Source organism: Aythya marila, assembly GCF_965140915.1.
Source record: "Aythya marila genome assembly, contig: HAP1_HAP1_SCAFFOLD_174, whole genome shotgun sequence".
Lineage (NCBI taxonomy): Eukaryota > Metazoa > Chordata > Aves > Anseriformes > Anatidae > Aythya > Aythya marila.
Window position 1 is genome coordinate 52,448 of NW_028136870.1, and position 17,853 is coordinate 70,300.

At 68.3% G+C, this 17,853-nt stretch overlaps 3 protein-coding genes across 3 annotated transcripts; 1 reads left to right on the top strand and 2 right to left on the bottom strand.

Moving 5' to 3' along the window:
- Positions 1–4,080: 4,080 nt before the first annotated feature.
- Positions 4,081–6,049, top strand: LOC309891414 (complement C1q-like protein 4; the record flags this gene model as incomplete). Its single annotated transcript, XM_082785785.1, has 2 exons — positions 4,081–4,602; positions 5,870–6,049. 2 exons carry the CDS (start codon positions 4,081–4,083, stop codon positions 6,047–6,049), a joined length of 702 nt encoding a protein of 233 aa, XP_082641911.1.
- A 2,671-nt stretch (positions 6,050–8,720) lies between these two features.
- LOC309891412 (peripherin-like) lies at positions 8,721–12,006 on the bottom strand (the record flags this gene model as incomplete). Its single annotated transcript, XM_082785784.1, has 9 exons — positions 8,721–8,893; positions 8,999–9,075; positions 9,230–9,279; positions 9,661–9,881; positions 9,964–10,089; positions 10,170–10,331; positions 10,414–10,509; positions 10,681–10,741; positions 11,636–12,006. 9 exons carry the CDS (start codon positions 12,004–12,006, stop codon positions 8,849–8,851), a joined length of 1,209 nt encoding a protein of 402 aa, XP_082641910.1. The 3' UTR covers positions 8,721–8,848.
- A 1,233-nt stretch (positions 12,007–13,239) lies between these two features.
- On the bottom strand, positions 13,240–15,763 carry LOC309891392 (tubulin alpha-1C chain-like; the record flags this gene model as incomplete). Its single annotated transcript, XM_082785763.1, has 3 exons — positions 15,541–15,763; positions 15,309–15,457; positions 13,240–14,211 (listed from the first exon to the last, which is right to left on the bottom strand). Exons 1-3 carry the CDS (start codon positions 15,659–15,661, stop codon positions 13,240–13,242), a joined length of 1,242 nt encoding a protein of 413 aa, XP_082641889.1. The 5' UTR covers positions 15,662–15,763.
- Between the last annotated feature and the right edge of the window lie 2,090 nt (positions 15,764–17,853).

A 17,853-nucleotide genomic window follows, 5' to 3' on the forward strand; every position in this document is an offset into this window, starting at 1 on the left:
CGTCCTGCACCATGGACCATGCACGGCCATGCACCGTGCACCGTGCACCATGACCGTGCACCGTATGCCATGCGTCACGCACCATGGACCACGCACAATGACCGTGCACCACGACCATGAGCATGCACCACGCACCACGACCGTGCACCACACAAAATGACCATGCCCCGTGCATCTCTTCCAGCTCACGGCGCATCACGGACCATGCACCATGTGCTGGGCACGCACCGTCCAGCCCTGGGGCTTGGGGACCAGGCACGGGGGCTGGATGTGACCCCGCAGGGCCACACATCGCCGCACGAGCCCACGGGTGCTCAGGATCTGTGGAGGAAGATGGTGACTGCGTGCTTGCGCCCGCCGGACGATTACACCAAGGCCCCCCCCTTGTCAGCACTGCTGGCCCTGCTCGCGGCCCTGGGGCTGCGGCTTCATGCATTTATTCATGCTCTGCTCCCCGGCACCGCCGCTCCGCCGGCCGCTGCCATCCCCGGCTCTCATCCGGGGGCTCGGCTCCCCGCGGTGTCCCCGCCGTGCTCCCAGCTCTTGTCCCCGGAGCTGCTGGCTCTGCGGTCCAGGACGTGTCCATCACCATCCCCGTCATCCCCCAATGGCCCCCGGCAGCGTTGTCCCTGATCCGGCCTGGGGGCAGCGAGAGCAGCAGGCGGCATTTGTGGGGTGGGGGCTCACGGCCACTGTGTCCCCGTGCACCCTGAGGGACTCGGGATGTCCCCACCACGGCCACTGGCACCTGCAGGACCCGGTGTGGGGCTCAGCACCACTGTGGGGCTGGATGGGGCCGAGCTCCCCCAAACCCAGCCGCCTCCTTTGGCCGCTGGGAGCCGAGGGCAGGATCTGGCCCTGAACCCCCCCATTCCCCCCCCCTCGGCTCCTTGCTGCCGCTCTCTCCGGGGCTGACCTTTCTCTCCGCCGCCGCCTCTATTTTTACCATCCGTGTTTGCTCTCCCCTCCCGCCCCTTTCTTGCTGTTGTTGCCAGCTGGTGCTGGGGGCCGCAGCTGCCCCCCTTGGGGTGCAGCACCAGGTGCCAGCCCCCCCCTCCCCGAACCCAGGCAGGGCCAGGAGCATCCAGGCCCCCCAGTGTCCCCCCGTGTCCCCAGGGCGAGGACCTTTTGGCCAGGCACCCAGTCCCCGCGAGCCCCCGGCGCTTGCTAATTAGCGCTCGGGCTTCCCCTCGCAGCCTCGCTAATTAATTCACTGTTGCTGCTCATTAAGATCAGCTGGCGGAGGGGGGTGGCGGTGGCGGAGGCGGTGGGACTCCGGCGTCCCCGTCCCCGGGGAGCAGCTCGGGCAGAATCGATCGCGCCCGGACCCCGTCCCCGCCGGGGGAGCTGCTCCCGCCGCTGTAATTTGTTGCACAAACATCGCCGGGCGGTTCAGGATTGCATTGATCCCCCGCATAAAGGGCCCATAAATCCATCCGAGATCCCGGCTGATGGATCGGCGCCCTTTGGAGGGAGCTGGCCAGGCCTGCAAATTTAAAAACTGCACGGATAAATTACGCGCGGGGCGCTACGGCGGGATCATCTCCCACCGCCCGCACGCCAGCATGCAATGTGCACGCGCACACACGTGTGTGCACAGGCATGGTGCCTGCTCACACGCATGCACACGCGTGCACACGCACAGTGCATGCACTCACACCCATGCACACACACACGCAGCTCGCATCCTTGCACACGCACACGGATGTGGAGGGACGGACGCTGCCCCTGCAAGGACACGCGTGGCCCCTGCACACTGAAGGGGAACGGAGCCCCTCCTGGCACGGGGGTGCGGGGCTGCCCCCCCTGCACCTCGCTCCTCTCTCTAATTGCAGCGCAGAGGCAGCAGCGAGGCCGCGGGGAGCAGCCCCGGCTCCCCGAGCGCGGAGGGCGAGACTTCGCTTTGCATAAAGGAGCAAATTCAGGCAGGGTTTGAAAAGAGCAGCCGTAAATCAGCTCCCCCCGTGCCCCCGCTGCGGAGGCAGCCGGGGGCTGCAGGACGAATCCTGACCCCTGCGCTGTGCCCGCAGAGGGGGGACCCAGGAGCCCCCCGGGGTGCGGGGGCTCTGCCCGAGTCCCTGCGGTTGGGGATCAGCTGCGTGCGCCCCCCCGGCACCCCAAAAGCACCCTGAAAATGGGCCAGTGGCCACCTGCCCGCAGCGACCCCAGTGGGCTGCGTGGGGCTGCGTGGGGCTGTGTGACCCCCCCTCCAAGCCCCCCTGCAGCCCCCTGCAGCGTGCACACAGCCGTGCCCCTGAGCCCACGCACGCTCACACCCCTGCACCCGTCTCACGCACACCAAGGAACGCACACGCACAGCAGGGCCCTGGCAAAAGTGTGCTCACGTCCTGCACACGCACACCTTGCACGCGCACCAGTGCAGAGCCAGCCCTGAGCATGCACACGCATGCTGCTTGCACACACAGAGCTCTCTGCACGCACATGCTGCTTGCACACACGCTGCGTGCACACATGCTGCTTGCACACATGCAGCCCCACACATGCACACGCTGCTTGCACACACAGCTCTGTGCAAACACACACAGCTCTGTGCATACACACGCTGCTTGCACACGCAGCTTGCACACATGCAGCCCCACACATGCACACGCTGCTTGCACACACAGCTCTCTGCAAACACACACAGCTCCGTGCACACACACGCTCCTTGCACACGCAGCTTGCACACACGCAGCCCCACGCACACACGCGCTGAGCCCTTTACACACACGCGTGCCCCCCCCCCCCATGCAGCCCCTCAACCCTGCCCCAGCACCTCCCCTGCACCCAGCGCACCCCGGCCACGCACCCGCGTGCACCCCTGCACCAGCAGCTCCCCGCACGCTCACTCTCACCCCCTCCTGCGCCCCCCCGGGCACCCTCCCCCCTGCACACTCGACACCCCCTCCTCTCGCTCTGGTCCCCCCCCCCCGCCGCCCCCGCCCCCGCCGTGCCCGGTGCCGTCGAGCGGGGCGGGCGGAGCGGGGCTGCGGGCGCGGCGCGGCGCGGGCGGCGGTCCCGGCACGTGGCTCCCGGCGCCGCGGGCGGCAGGTACCGGAGGGCACCGGCGGGATGCGGGGGGGGACGGGGACCACCGGGAACCGGGAGGGGGGACACCGGGAGGCGCGGCCCCGGGCCCGGATGGGGCCGCCCCGACAGCCCCGGCCCCGCCGGAACCGCCCCGGGAGGAGCTGCCCGTCCCCGCCGCCGCCGGTGCGCACCGGGGAGAGCGGGGCAGCGGGGGGCGCTCCCGGGGGGGGCGCTCCCGGGGGAGGGGGTCCCGCTCCCGGGCAACTTGGCGAGAAGTTGCCCCGCGCGGCGCGGCGGCGGCGGCGGCTCCATCCCGGCTCCGGTTACATCACCAGCTCCAGCACCGGCTCCGGTCCTGGTTGCATCATCGGCTCCGGTCCCGGCTCCGACACCGGCTCCGGTCCTGGTTGCAGCAGGAGCTCCGCTCCCGGCTCCAGCCCCGGCTCCGCTCCCGGCTCCAGCCCCGTCCCGGCTCCCGGCTCCGCTCCCGGCTCCGTCGGTGGCTCCGCTCCCGGTTCCATCCTCGGCTCCGCTCTCGTCCCCTTCACCGGCTGAGGTCCCGGCTCCACCCGCAGCTCTGCTCCCGGCTCCGGTCCCGCCTCCGGTCCCGGCTCCGGTGCCAGCCCCGGCTCCATCACCAGTGCCGGTCCCTGCCCCAGCCGCATCCCCGCTCCCGATCCTATCCTCGGTCCCAGTCCCGTGCCCGTCCCCATTCCCATTCCTGTCCCTATTCCCATTCCTGTCCCCAGCCCTGTTCCCATTCCCAGCCCCGTTCCTGTCCCCAGCCCTGTTCCTGTCCCCATTCCCTCTGCTCTCCCCATCCCCGTCCCCATCCCTGCCTCCATCCCCATCCCCGTCCCCATCCCCGTCCCTCCCCATCCCCTCTCCCAGCCCGGTCCCCGCCGGGGCGTGAGGCTCAGCGGGCGGCGGGGCGCCGTCCGCCCCCCCGGCACCACCATCGCTCCCAAGGGCGACGAGGACCTTCTGGCGCTGGCCGCCTCCCGGCTGAGCCGCAGGAAGCGGGTGGCTGGGGCGGCCGTCGGCGTGGCCATGGTGCTGGTGCTGCTGGTGGCCATCCCGCTGCTGGTGCACAGCTCCAAGGCGGCCGCGCACTACGAGATGCTGGGCAGCTGCCGCATGGTCTGCGACCCCTACCCCGGCCCCGAGCTGCCCCCCGCCTCCCCGCCACCCTTCCTGCCGGGGGCCAAGGGTGAGCCGGGGCGCAAGGGCCGTGCCGGAGTACGGGGCCCCCCCGGGCCACCGGGGCCGCGGGGACCGCCGGGGGAACCGGGCCGGCCAGGGCCACCGGGACCGCCGGGTCCGGGTCCCGGGGGGTACATCCCCTCCTTCTACAGCCCCAAGATTGCTTTCTACGCCGGGCTGCGGAAGCCCCACGAGGGCTACGAGGTGCTGCGCTTCGACGACGTGGTGACCAACGTGGGCAACTACTACGAGCCGTCGAGCGGGAAGTTCACCTGCCCCCTGCCCGGCATCTACTTCTTCACCTACCACGTCCTCATGCGCGGCGGCGATGGCACCAGCATGTGGGCCGACCTCATGAAGAACGGGCAGGTAGGGGCCGGGACCCCCAGGCAGCTCCCCCCCGGTGCCCCGCTCGCCCCCGGCCGGCCCCCTCGCCCTGTTCCAGCCCCGTTGCTCCGTCCCTTCCCCTGCCCGGCCCCGTTCCCGCTGCCGGCTGCCCCCATCCCCGCTCTCCCTGCTCGCTCTCCTCGCTTCTCCATCCCGGTTCCCCTCTCTCGGTTTTCTCATCTTGTTTCCTCCCATCCCAGTTCTCCCTTTCTGGTTTCCCCTCACCCTGCTTCCTCCACCCCATTCCCCCCTCTGGGCTCCCCCCACCCCCAGCTCCCCCCAACCCCATTTCCCCCGTTCCATTTCCCCCATCCACGCCCTCCACCCCCATTCCCCACGCCGATTCCCGATTCCCGTCCCCGTTCCCTCTTCCCCATTCCCCCACGCCCATCTCCACCCATCCCATTCCCCCGATCCCATTCCTCTTCCCCCCCATCCCTTTTCCCTGGACCACTGGAGCCACCCTGGGGTGCAGCACAGCACCCGCAGCCCCAGACCCGTGCCCCCCCCACCCCCATCCCTAGTACTCCCACCATGGGGAAGGGGATTTGTGCTCCCCCGGGACTGGGGGGCTCAGAGCCAGCAGGGAGCGGGGTCTGCCTGCAGCCGGGGGGACCGCCTGTGCCCCCCCAGCCAGGACGGGTGCCCCTGGATGCCTGGCCAGCGCTGGGGGGGCACCGGTTGTGCCCCCCCGCCTGGTCCCTTTGTTCACAGCCCGGCCGGCAGCTCCCTTCCCCGCCTCGCCCCGGACGTTTTCCATTTATTATGGGATAAACGAGCATCGATCTGCTGCGGTCGATGCCAGCTCCGCCGCCCCGCTGGGAGCTGCCCCCCTCTCCCTGGGTGCCCCCAAAACCCTCTCCCCCCCCCCCCCAGGAAGAGAAACACGGGGCAGGGCACAGCCACTGGCTCCTGGGGGCATCGGGGCTCTCTGGCCCCCTTTGGGACCAAGCAGGGTGGGAGACCCAGCCCCAACTGCGGGGCTGTCCCATCCTGGGGGACCCTGGGTTGCAAGGGGGGGGCAAATTGTCCCTGCCAGCTGCTGGGGGGTCGGGGGGGGGCGATGCTGGGGTCCCTCACCCGGTTCTGCCGCAGATGTGCGGCACGACCTTGAGTGGCGATGGCCGGGGTGGGGGGCCTCAAGCGGGCCGGGGAGGGTGGGTGGGCACGGAGCATCTCAGCACCCTGTTCCCCATCCCTTCCTTATACCGGGGACGCGGGGGGGGGGGGGTGGGTGCTGCACCCCCAGGTGCGGGCCAGCGCCATCGCGCAGGACGCGGACCAGAACTACGACTACGCCAGCAACAGCGTCATCCTGCACCTGGACGTGGGCGACGAGGTCTGCGTCAAGCTGGACGGCGGCAAGGTGCACGGCGGCAACACCAACAAGTACAGCACCTTCTCGGGCTTCATCATCTACCCCGACTGAGCCCCCCCACCAAGGATGTGGTGCGGGGGGGGGGGCACTTTCTGCTGCACGGCCCCCCCACCGGCCTGTCCGCCCACCCGAAACGTCCCCAGGGTGATGGGACACCCACGAGGATCCCCCCCATGCGCACGCACACACGCCTCCCCCCCCCCGGCTTGGTGCCCCACGCGCACACCATGTGCACAAACACCTCGCAGCCCCCCCCCCCGTGCCCCCCACCCCGCGCACACCCGCGTGCACGCTCGCACAGCGGCTCCCTGCACACCCGCGTGCACGCAGCAGCCCCCCCAGGTGTAAATGCCCCTCGAGCACACCCCCAAATCCTGTGATTTCCCCCCCCCCCCCCATTGTGTTCCACGCACCCCCGCATGCCAGCACCCCCAAGGACACTGGGGGGACTGGGGGGGGGCCCGGTGCTCTCCCGTCTGCCCCCCCGGAGCCCCCCATCCCCAAACCCTGCGGCTGATCGCTGGGCTCGTGTTCCCCCAATAAACCACGCTGGGTTTGGAGACGTGGCTGTTGCCTCCTGGGGACAGCGTGGGGGGGACACTGGGGACCAAGGGGGGGGGCAGTGACCCCCCCTGCTCGGTGCTGGCCCCATCTGCCCGTCACCACCGTGCTGGTAACAAATTTGGGGCTGCTGGCGAGGATGAGAACGGGCACCTTTTGGCCATGCTGGATGGGAAGGGCCCCCCCGGGGATGCGAAGGGGCCCCCCCCTTCACCATGCACACTTTTTTTTGGGGGGGGAGCACGCTGGGACCACTGCGTGCCCTGGCAGCATTTGGGGTCCCCAGGGTGGCAGGAGGATGCCCCAAAATGCCCCCCCCCCACACCACAACCCCAAGCCTCCCCAGCGTGGGCACTGCCTGGCCATTGGGGAGGGGGGGGGGGAGAGGGGGCGGGAGGGACAGCACCCATGGGTGCAGGGGAGGGCAGGGGTTCCCAACACCCCCAGCACCCACAGAGACCCCCCCAGCAAGGTGCAGCACAGAGGAGTTTATTGGCAGCGTGGGGGTGCCCATGGGGGCAGCCCCCAGCCCCGGGGGGGGGGGTGGACGTGGTCACAGCTGCCCCGGGTGCTTGCAGGGGGCCTGGGGGAGGTGAGGGGGGGGGGGGGGGGACAGGGGGACCAGGACCCCAAAGGTTCCTGAGCACCTATCCTGCTGGGAAGGTCCTGCAGCAGCAGGGGCACACGCTGGGGGGGGAAAGCCTGAGCGAACAGCTCTGCGTGGGACACCCCCGGCATGGGGGGGGCACCCCAGGGTGCCCCCCACCTCCCTGCCCCACGCAGTCCCCTCCACCTCCCCAGGGAATGTCCCCCCTGCCCCTCTCCCCGCTCCCCCTCTGACCCCAGGTCTCCCTCCCCTCACCCAGGGTCCGTCCATCTTCCCCCCCCCCCCCCCCAAGAGCACCCCACCTGAGCCTTGGGCAGAGCCAGCGCTGCATTCGCCCCCCCCCCACTTTGTCACCCCCCTGGTGGGTGCCCCACATGCGGCTGGGGGGGGTGAGTATGCAGAAGAAGCTCCCTTTGGACACCCCAGGGCAAGACAGTGGGGGGGGGATTTTTTTTTTTGGGGAGGGGGCAGCACTGGCACCTGTCCCTTAATCCCCCCCTCATACACACCAACGTTGGAGGATGCTCTGGGGGACTCAGTGCCTGCGGGTGGGGGGCATGGGGGGGTCCTGAGCACCGACACGACCCCCCCAAGGCAGCGTGTGTGTGGGGCGGGGGAAGGGGGCGTACCTGGGGTGCTGCTTTCATTCGAGGGGGGGGGCTGGCAGCGTGGATGCGCTCTCCTGGGGAAGGAGCGGACCCGGCCGTGCAGCTTGGGCGCCCCCCCGCGGTTTGTGGGGGTCCCTGCGCCCACCCCCCCGCGGTGTCCCCGGCCCAGGAAGGGACCGCGGCACCGGCAGGGTCTGACGCCCCCCCCGTACCCCCCCCCCCCCCCCATGACCCCGCTTCGCTGCTCACCGGGCAGGACAGCACGGCCCGGGGGGGGGGTCACAGTTATGGGGTGGGGGGGGGCAGCACCCAAACACCTGGGTCCTGCGGGGGGGGGCACCCCCCTGCCTTCACCGCTCCGTGTGTTTGTTGAGGATGCGGGGGGGGCTTAGGGGTGGGCTGAGGACCCCCCCCCCCCAAAAAAAAAAATGCCCCGGGATGGGTGGGGTTGGGGGGGGCGCTGGCCGGGCCGTGCTCGCCCTCCCCCCGCAGCCCCGGGGGGGGGGGACCCGGTGGTATTTGGGGCTGGGGTCGCAGCGGTGCCGCCCCCAGCCCCATCCCCGGGCTGGAACCGAGCAGCCTCGGGACAGCCCCAAGGCCGGAGCGGGTCCCGGGGGGAACGGGGGCGTCCCGGGGGGGTCCAGGACCCGGCTCTCCTCGCCCCCGGGGGGGCCGCGTAACACCGATGGGGAAGGGTCCCCGGTCCCGGTCCCGGTGCCGACCCCCGGTACCGCCACCGACAGCGCCGCCTCCGGGCTCCAGCCTTTATTTGCCGCTCAAGCGCGAACGGGGACGACGGGGGGGGCAGCACCCGGCCCCCCCCAGGGCCTCCCTGTCCCCTGCCCACCCCCGGGGGGGGCAGCACCGGGGCGGGGTGTGGGGGGGGGCGCGCTCGGTACAACGGAAAATCCGCCCGCGGCGGCGGCACGGGGAGAACCAAAGGGCGAGAACCAGCGATAAATACGGGGGGGGGGGCACGGGGGGACGGCCCCGCTCCCCGGCCCACACCGGGGGGTCCGCTCTGGCCTCCGTCGGTGGGGGCAGCACCGGGGGGAGGCACCGGGAGCCCCCTCCTCATTTGGGCTCCGCTCGCTCCTTGTGCGACTCCGTCACCACCTGCTGCGGGGGGAGAATTTGGGGGTCAGCCCCACATCTGGGGGGTCAGCCCCGCACCGGGGGGGTCATTCCCACACCGGGGGGGGGTGCAGCCCCCCCGTTGCTTACCTGCCCGTCCCTCGTCTCGATGGTTTTGATGAGCAGCATCCTCCGCACGGGGCTCGGCACTGGCTCCAGCTCAAGCACTGGGGCATGGAGAAGCCGTCAGCCCTCCAGCGGGACCTCGGGGTGCAGGTTGGGGGGGGGGGGGCACGGCCCCAAAGGATGCAGCTGCACCCTCCGGGGGTCCCCGTCCCCCCAAATGTGGGCTCCCCCCCCCTCAGCCCGGCCAGCCCTCACCTGAGCTTCTGGTGCTGAAGGAGGCAGCGGGGTGCGGGGGGAAGGTGGCCCTGGGGAGGGAGAGGGGGGTGAGGGGGGGTGCGGGGGGGTCGCGGTGACCCTGTCCCATGCTGAGCCCTCGGCTGCGGGAGGAGCTCGGGTGGCAGCAGGGCTGGGGCAGCTCCCCTGCCTGGCCTTGTTTTTTGTGTGTGTGCAGCGAGAAATTCTCAGGGCACTTCTCCGAGCGCGGCAGCGAGGCGCGGAGCAGTTAAATTCCGTAACAAGGGGGTGACCGGGGTGGGGGGCGACCCTGTTCTATGGCCGGGGTCTGCACAGCTGCACCCCGTAGGGCTCCCAGCGTCGACAGGGACACGAGGCCACGGGTGCTGCTCCCTCCCTCGTGTCCCAGCCCGAGTGCTGCCCTCCCCAGCAGGACCACCGCGGCCCCTCACCGGCTCTCCTCGCCCTCCAGCAGCTTGCGGTACGTGGCGATCTCGATGTCCAGGGCCATCTTGATGTTGAGCAGGTCCTGGTACTCGCGCAGGTGCCGCGCCATCTCCTCCTTCATGTGCTGGATCTCCTGCTCCAGCCGCCCCACCACGTCCTGGTAGCTCCCGATCTCCACCCCGAACTCGTCCTCCATCTCCCGCATCTGCCGCTGCAGCGCCTCGTTCTGCGGGGAGGGGGGCAGAAGGGGCGGCAGGGGGCTGCGGCTGGTCCCTGCATGTCCCCCCCCCGTGTCCCCAGGTGCTCACCATGCCCTTCAGCCCGTCCACCTCGCAGGTGAGGCTCTGGATCTGCCGCCGGGACTCGTTCATCTCCTGCCTCGCCAGCCGCAGCGCCTCGTGGTTGCGGTTGGCCGCGTCTGAGAGATCGGCGAACTGCGAGGACCAGGGCGGGGGTGTCAGGGCTGCGGGGGCATCCCGCCCCCTCCCCGTGTCCCCCCCATGTCCCCGGGTACCTTCGACTTGTACCACTCCTCGGCTTCCTGCAGGTTCTTGACGGCGATGCTCTCGTACTGGGTGCGGATGTCGCGCAGCGCGGCCGTCAGGTCCGGCTGCCGGAGCTCCACCTGCACCTCCGCCTGCTGGCTCTGCGCGCTCACCTCCAGGTCCCGCAGCTCCTGGGGTGCCACGGCACGTGGGAGGTCACGCCGGCATCCCCCCGTCCCACCTCCCTCGCCGTCCCACAGCCCTGGCCCCCACCTCCTCGTGCAGCTTCTTCAGGAAGCCGATCTCGTCCATCAGCAGCTCAATTTTGCGCTCCAGCTCCAGGCGGGACAGCGTGGCGTCGTCCACGTCCTGCAAGGAGAGTCCAGGCTAAGCCGAGGGGAATACAAAAGGAACGGGACCCCCAGAACCCCCACCATGTCCCCCCCTCCCTTGGGGGGCACCCGGTGCATCGCCAAGACTTTGCACAGAGGCTCAGGACTGTGTGGGGTGCGTGGGGGACGGGGACCCCCACCCGCTCACCTTGCGGAACAGCACGAGGCTCTTCTCCGCATCCTCCCGCTTCTGCATCTCATCTTCCAGCCTGGGGGGCAGCAGCGGTGAGAAGGAAGGAGGGGGAAGGGGTGCAGACCCCCCACCCTGAGCCTACCACTGCCTGGATCCCCCTGCACAGTGCAGGGGATGGGAGAGGAGGAGGAAGAGGGGCCCCACAAACCTGAGGTCCCCCCCCTCGCACCCCCCAGCTGCAGGCAGGTCCAGCCCCTCCTGCAGAACCCACAGATCCCTGGGGTACCCCATCCGTGATTCCATCGCAGTGCCTTGGGGCAGGGCCCCCACCCCATTGCAGCCCTATAGGATCCCTCACTGGGACCTGCTCCTCCCCGGGGGGCCCAGCTCCACCTCTGGCCCCACCTCCTCCCAGTGCTCGTCCCAGTTTGCTCCCAGTGCGTCCCCTCCTGCAAGGCGGGGACCCTGCGCCCTGCCCTGGGCCCCACCCTTCCGCAGTCCCTCGCTCCCCCCCAGCCTCCCCCGTGCATCCCCACAGCTTTCCCCAGCGCACACCGGCTGCACCCCCTGGACCCTCCCCAAAAGACCCCCGGTTCCCCCCAGAGCACCCCGCTGCGTGCCCCGGTCCCCTCCCCAACAGCCCCGGCGCCCCCCGTCCCCATCCCCACTTCACTCCCGGGGTGTCTCCATCACCCCCATCCCGGTGCCTTCTCCAGGGCGTCCCGGGGCACCCCCCGGTGCCCACCCCAATGTTCCTTGGGGCACCCCCAGCTCCCCATCCCGGCGCACGTCCCTGTCACCGGGACACTCCCGGTCCCTACCCAGCGCATCCCGGTTCCCCCCCCGGTCCCTATCCCGGTTCACCCCCCGGTGCCCACCCCGGCGCATCCCCCCGTCGCCCTCCACTCCCCACCGCCGCCCCTCCCGGGCCGTTCCCCGGTTCCCCCCCGGTGCCGGTCCCACCGCCCACCGCTGCCGCAGCCCCCGCAGCTCGGCGGCCAGCCCGTCGCGCTCGGCTTGGAGGCGATCGCGGTCCCGGCCGAGGCGCTGCAGCCGGTCCCGCAGACCCCGGAGCTCGCCCTGCACCAGCCCCGCGGCTCGGGGGGCGGCGGCGGCGGCGGCGCGGCCCAGGGCGGAGCGCAGGGCCCCGTTCTGCCGCTCCAGCGCCCGCACCCGTTCCAGGAACGCCGCGAAACGATCGTTGAGCGCCGCCAGCTCCGCCCGCTCCGCTCCCCTTGCGGCCGCCGCCTCCGCCAAGCGCCCGGGAGCGGCGGAGACCGGGGCCGGTGGGACCCCGGGGGCGCGGCGGGGCGCGGGGGGGGCGCGGCCGCTTCGGTCCATGGCAGCGGCGGGGAGGCGGCGGCGGCCCCAGGCTCCGGTCGTTTATAGCGGGAGGCTGCTCCGCCCCGCCGGGGGGCTCCGGTAGCGAGAGGACGGGGCTGCGGGAGGGGGGAGCGCGGCCCGCCCCCGCCTCGGGCTGCGGGGAGCGCCCCGGGGGCGCGGGGGTGTGTGGGGGGGGGGATGCGCGGGGAGCGGGGCCGGGAGCAGCGGGGTGCGGGGGTGCAGGAGAGGTGCCGGGGGGTGCACGGGAAGGAATCGCGGGGGGGTCCCTGACATAGTGTGGGGTGGGGCTGGGGGGACACTGCTGCCCCCCCCCCCCTCGTGTGGCTGCAAAGGGAGCCCCATTTGGACTTCTGCAAGGCTCCGCAGAGCCCCCCCCCCAGCTGGGTGCCCCCTGCCCAGAGCGCTGCAGGCCCTGTCCCCAGTGTCCCCAGCAGCCAAGGGAGGGGGCACCCTGTCCGCCCCCCCCCCCCCCCCACCGGGGCCGTGACTTGGCTTCTGCAGAGCTGCCATGCACAGGGGCAGCGCTGAATAACGGGCCTTGGCCCCCCTCCATCCCCCCCTCCCCCTTCCCGGGCATGGCTGCAGCAGGGCGGTGCTTTACGGGAAGCGGCCGGGTGCTGCGGGGGGGGGTCTCCGCTCCCCACCAAGCCCAGCAGCCCCCCCAGGCTCCGCAGAGCGACGCCAGGCAGCCCAGGAGCTGCGACGCCACGTAGGGCCCGTCTGCATCGGTGCCCAGGGCTAACCCAGCCCTGCCCAGGGCCGCATCCTGCTCCCCGCCCATGCACCAATGCTGGAGGGCATCTGAGGACCAAGGACTGGTGCTGGAGGGCATCTGGGGACAGCCCCGGCCACGATTAGGGGCAGGGTGCGAGGTACCATGGGGCTTCCAAGCATCCCCAGGGGTCACCCCCAGGGTCTCCCCCTCGTGTGGCAGCACAGCAGGGTTACGGGGAGCCCCAGGGACACCGTATGGCACGGGCGAGGGCTCAGCCCCCAGTCCAGGCGCTGTGCAGACAGCCCAGCACCGTGTAACCCACCCAAGGTGCCCCCCACCAGCCTGCAGGAAAGCCCCAACCCACAAGAAAGCCCCCCCAATATTGTCACCTGGGGGGTCCTGCCCAGGTGAGCGTGACGCAGAGTGTGTAGGGACAATAAGCGAGAGAGGCAGGGTGATGCAGGGTGGGCTTTTAATGAACAGCTCGTGGTGCAGCTGGCAGAACAGACAAGGCACTAGTACTCCCCCTCCTCGTCGCCCTCCACGCTGTCAGCCCCCACCTCCTCGTAATCCTTCTCCAGGGCGGCCATGTCCTCCCTGGCCTCCGAGAACTCCCCCTCCTCCATGCCCTCCCCCACGTACCAGTGCACGAAGGCACGCTTGGCATACATCAGGTCGAACTTGTGGTCCAGGCGGGCCCAGGCCTCGGCGATGGCCGTGGTGTTGCTCAGCATGCAGACAGCACGCTGCACCTTGGCCAGGTCCCCCCCGGGCACCACCGTGGGAGGCTGGTAGTTGATGCCCACCTTGAAACCCGTCGGGCACCAGTCCACGAACTGGATGGTGCGCTTGGTCTTGATGGTGGCGATGGCGGCGTTGACGTCCTTGGGCACCACGTCCCCGCGGTACAGCAGGCAGCACGCCATGTACTTGCCGTGCCGCGGGTCGCACTTCACCATCTGGTTGGCCGGCTCGAAGCAGGCGTTGGTGATCTCGGCCACTGAGAGCTGCTCGTGGTAAGCCTTCTCGGCCGAGATGACGGGGGCGTAGGTGGCCAGGGGGAAGTGGATGCGCGGGTACGGCACCAGGTTGGTCTGGAACTCGGTCAGGTCAACGTTGAGGGCCCCGTCGAAGCGCAGGGAGGCCGTGATGGACGACACGATCTGGCCTATCAACCGGTTGAGGTTGGTGTAGGTGGGGCGCTCGATGTCCAGGTTCCTGCGGCAGATGTCGTAGATGGCCTCGTTGTCCACCATGAAGGCGCAGTCGGAGTGCTCCAGCGTGGTGTGGGTGGTGAGGATGGAGTTGTAGGGCTCCACCACGGCCGTGGAGACCTGCGGGGCCGGGTAGATGGAGAACTCCAGCTTGGACTTCTTGCCGTAGTCGACCGAGAGGCGCTCCATGAGCAGGGAGGTGAAGCCGGAGCCGGTGCCACCCCCGAAGCTGTGGAAGACCAGGAAGCCCTGCAGCCCCGTGCATTGCTCAGCCTAGGAGGAGAGATGGAAGGGGTTTGGAGCAGGTCAGCCATGGCTTCGTGCCCTGGCACAGAGGCAGCTGGAGCCTCGTGTCTGGAGCCAGCCCGCGGGCAGCGTGGTGCAGCCTTTGATGTGCCAGGAGCACCCAGGGCAGAGCCGGCGGCACAGCAGGTCCGGCTAACCACGGCGCTGGCCCCGGCGTGGGAACCGAGGTTCAAAGAGCTCAGGGCAGCCGCACCAGTCCAACCAGCCCCACTGTGCTGGTCTGGCTGGGACTGAGTGAACTTTCCCTGCAGCAGCCCATGCAGCGCTGTGCTCTGCACGTGGAGCTAGAACAGCAGTGGTGTCCCCCCAGTGTTGTGTTTGCTGCTGAGCAGTGCTGGCACGGCATCAGGACTCCCTCTAACCCCCCCACAGAGCCAGCAGGCTGGGGATGGGCAAGAGGTGGGGAGGGGACATCACCAGGGCAGTTGTCCTAAACCGACCAAAGGTTTTCTATGCCATACGATGTCTCTTTCAGCAATATAAGGTGGGAAAAGGAAGAAGGGAGGGGTGGGCTCTTGTGGAAACGTCTGTCCCCTGAACTACAGCTCCATGTGTTGATGCCCTGCTTTTTCCTTTATTTTTTTCCTATTTTTTCCTTTAATTAAATTATCCTTATCTCACCCCATGAGTTGTTTCTTTCCTTTTCTTCTCCCCCTCCTCTTCTAAGGAGGAGGAGGAGTGAGAGAGCGGCTGTGGTGGAGTTCAAGCTGCCCAGCAATGTAAAACCACCACACCCACCCCAGCACCCACGCCAGGGCTGCACTGCCCACAGGGTCCCAGCCTCCTGTCCTGACCACAGCACAGCCGGGCTTGGCACCAGGCTCAGACAGGGCCCTGGGGCAGGCGTTGGGGAGGGGACAGCCCGGAGCCAGGGGACAGCCCGGACCTGTCTCCCCTGTCCCAGCCCCCCCAGGGCAGCCCCACCTGTTCTCCCCAAATGATGCATCCCAGCGTGCTGATGGGGTGAGAAGGACGTGCTCATCACCTCCTCCTCCCGCTTCCCATTGTATTTGGTCCACCTGGGGCTGGGCACCCACCCCCAGAGACCCCATGGGACCCCTCACCAGCTTGCGGATGCGGTCGCGCACGGTGTCGATGATCTCCTTGCCGATGGTGTAGTGCCCCCGCGCGTAGTTGTTGGCCGCATCCTCCTTGCCCGTGATCAGCTGCTCGGGGTGGAAGAGCTGCCGGTACGTCCCCGTGCGCACCTCGTCTGCGGGACAGCACCACGCACCCCGTTAGCACCGGGCACCCCCTCGGCACCCACCGCCCCCCACCCCGGCTCCCTTTGCTCACCGATCACCGTGGGCTCCAGGTCCACGAAGACGGCCCGGGGCACGTGCTTGCCGGCCCCCGTCTCGCTGAAGAAGGTGTTGAAGGAGTCGTCCCCCCCGCCGATGGTCTTGTCGCTGGGCATCTGCCCGTCGGGCTGGATGCCGTGCTCCAGGCAGTACAGCTCCCAGCACGCATTGCCGATCTGCACGCCCGCTTGGCCCACGTGGATGGAGATGCACTCGCGCTGCGGGGCGCAGGAGAGGTGTTTGGGGGGCTCATTCGGTTTGCCCCCTGCTGCAGCCCACCCGAGGGAGCTGGGTGCAGGGCTTTTACCCGTTTTTTAGCCCTGACTCATGGCAGCACCGCGGCGCCACCGGTGCCGGTTCCACGGCTCGGGGCAGGGCGAGAGAAAACTCCGAAGATTTTGGGAGCGCGGCCCCGATGCTAGCGGGAGCCTCCCTCGGGTCCCATCCGGCTTCCCCCCCGGCAGAGCAGGGCGAAACGTGGGGGCTGCCCCCACGCGTGACTCCCCGCCCCCCGTGGGGAGCGCTCCCAGCGCCAGGGAGCCCGCACCCCACAGGGGGGCTCTCGGGGTGGGCTCCCCCCTACCTGGGGAGCCCCAGGGTGCGCAGTCTCGGGAGGGGGGAGCAGACCCAGAACCCACACGGGGCGCCCCAAAACCGAGGGGACGGGAGCCCCAGGACAGCCCACGGGGACCGAGCCCCTCCGGGGGTCCCTGCCCCAGCCTCCCCCTCCCCGCACCCGGCCCCGCGCCTCCCACGGCCCCCGTGCCCCTGCACCCACGCGGGACACGCGAGTCCCCGGCCCCCCCACGGGACCCGGCCCCACACGCTACCGGGAGGCACGCGGGGGCCCGCAGCCCACGGAGCCCGACCCCACTCGGGGCACGGGGGGGGGGTCCCTTCCCCGGCCCCCCCCTCCTCACCATGGTCGCTCACTAGCCGGTCGCCTGGGAGCCACGGTGAGAAGATCGCGGGGGGGGCCCCGCGGGGCCGCGCGTTATATGGAGGGGGCGGGGCCTCGGTGGGCAGGGCACGGGGAGGGCGGGGCCACGCCCACCACGCCCCTCCAGGCCCCGCCCCTCCAGGCCCCTCCCCGCCCCCGGTTCGAAAGTCAGGGGAGGCGCGGGTGGGGAATTTGGGGGGGATTTGAGGGGCTCTCTTTGCTGAGAGCACAGGTATATTCGCCTTTTTTCAGGAAAGATCCTGAAACGGGGTGAAAGCAGCAATACAGACAATTTTACCTGGGGGTCACTGATTTATTTGGGTGAATTCTATAAAAGATTTTGGATTAACTCCAACCTCTGGAGGAGGCGTTACTGTTCCCATACGGGGATGATCTTTTACTGTCAGGACAGGAGAAAACATTAACAAGCTATTAAACTTTCTGGGAAAACGGGGCTTGAAAGTATTGGATAATAAATTAAAATTCGTAGAAAGAGAAGTCAAGCATTTCGGGCATCTAGAAGAATAAATAAATCCAGAGAGGATTCAGGGAATTGTTGAGCTACCCATACCCAAAACTGAAAAGAACTAAAAAGTTTTAAGAGAAAGAGGTTTTTAAGGAATTAGGAGTCACAAAGTCCAAAGGAAAATAGATACTCCCTGATGGGAGAGAAACGTTGAATAAAGTGCTAATGAGGCAACTATTAACTGTTTTACATCAAGAGGGTCATTGGGGAATTCAGGCAATGTGTGATGCTGTGCTATGGCAATACTTCTGTGTAGGACTATATACACTCTGGCTGAACAAATTTGCAGAGTTATGTAGTATGCCAAAGGCAAATAGGAAAATTATCTGCAATCAGCCCAAAGGGGGTGAGAACCAGGAATTCAGTGCTTCCAAAATGTACAGGTAGATTTTACAGAACTCCTTAGAGTAGGCAGATTTAAACACTTCTTAGTCTTGGTGGATCATTTGTCAGGGTGGGTGGAAGCTTTCCCTTCAGTGTGAACACAGTAGCTAAAGTAATTCTAGAACAAATAACTCCCAGGTATGGAGCTGTTGAAAATATTGACTCTGATCAAGGAAATCACTTTATGTCAGAAATACTGCAAGGGCTAATGTGGACTCTAAGAATTAAGTGGAAATTTCATGCTCCTGGTCATCCTTCCTCTTCTAGAAGGGTGGAGAGGATCAGAAAGTAAAGAAGCAGTTGACTAAGTTCTGGAAACTCAGCTTCCCCAAACAAAGTGCTTACCTTTGGCACTTCTCCGAATTCAAACTGCACCAAGAAAAGATGTGGGATTTCACCACATGAAATATTTGGATTGCTGTACCTGGACAAAGGGAACGAATTACCTCAATTTGAGA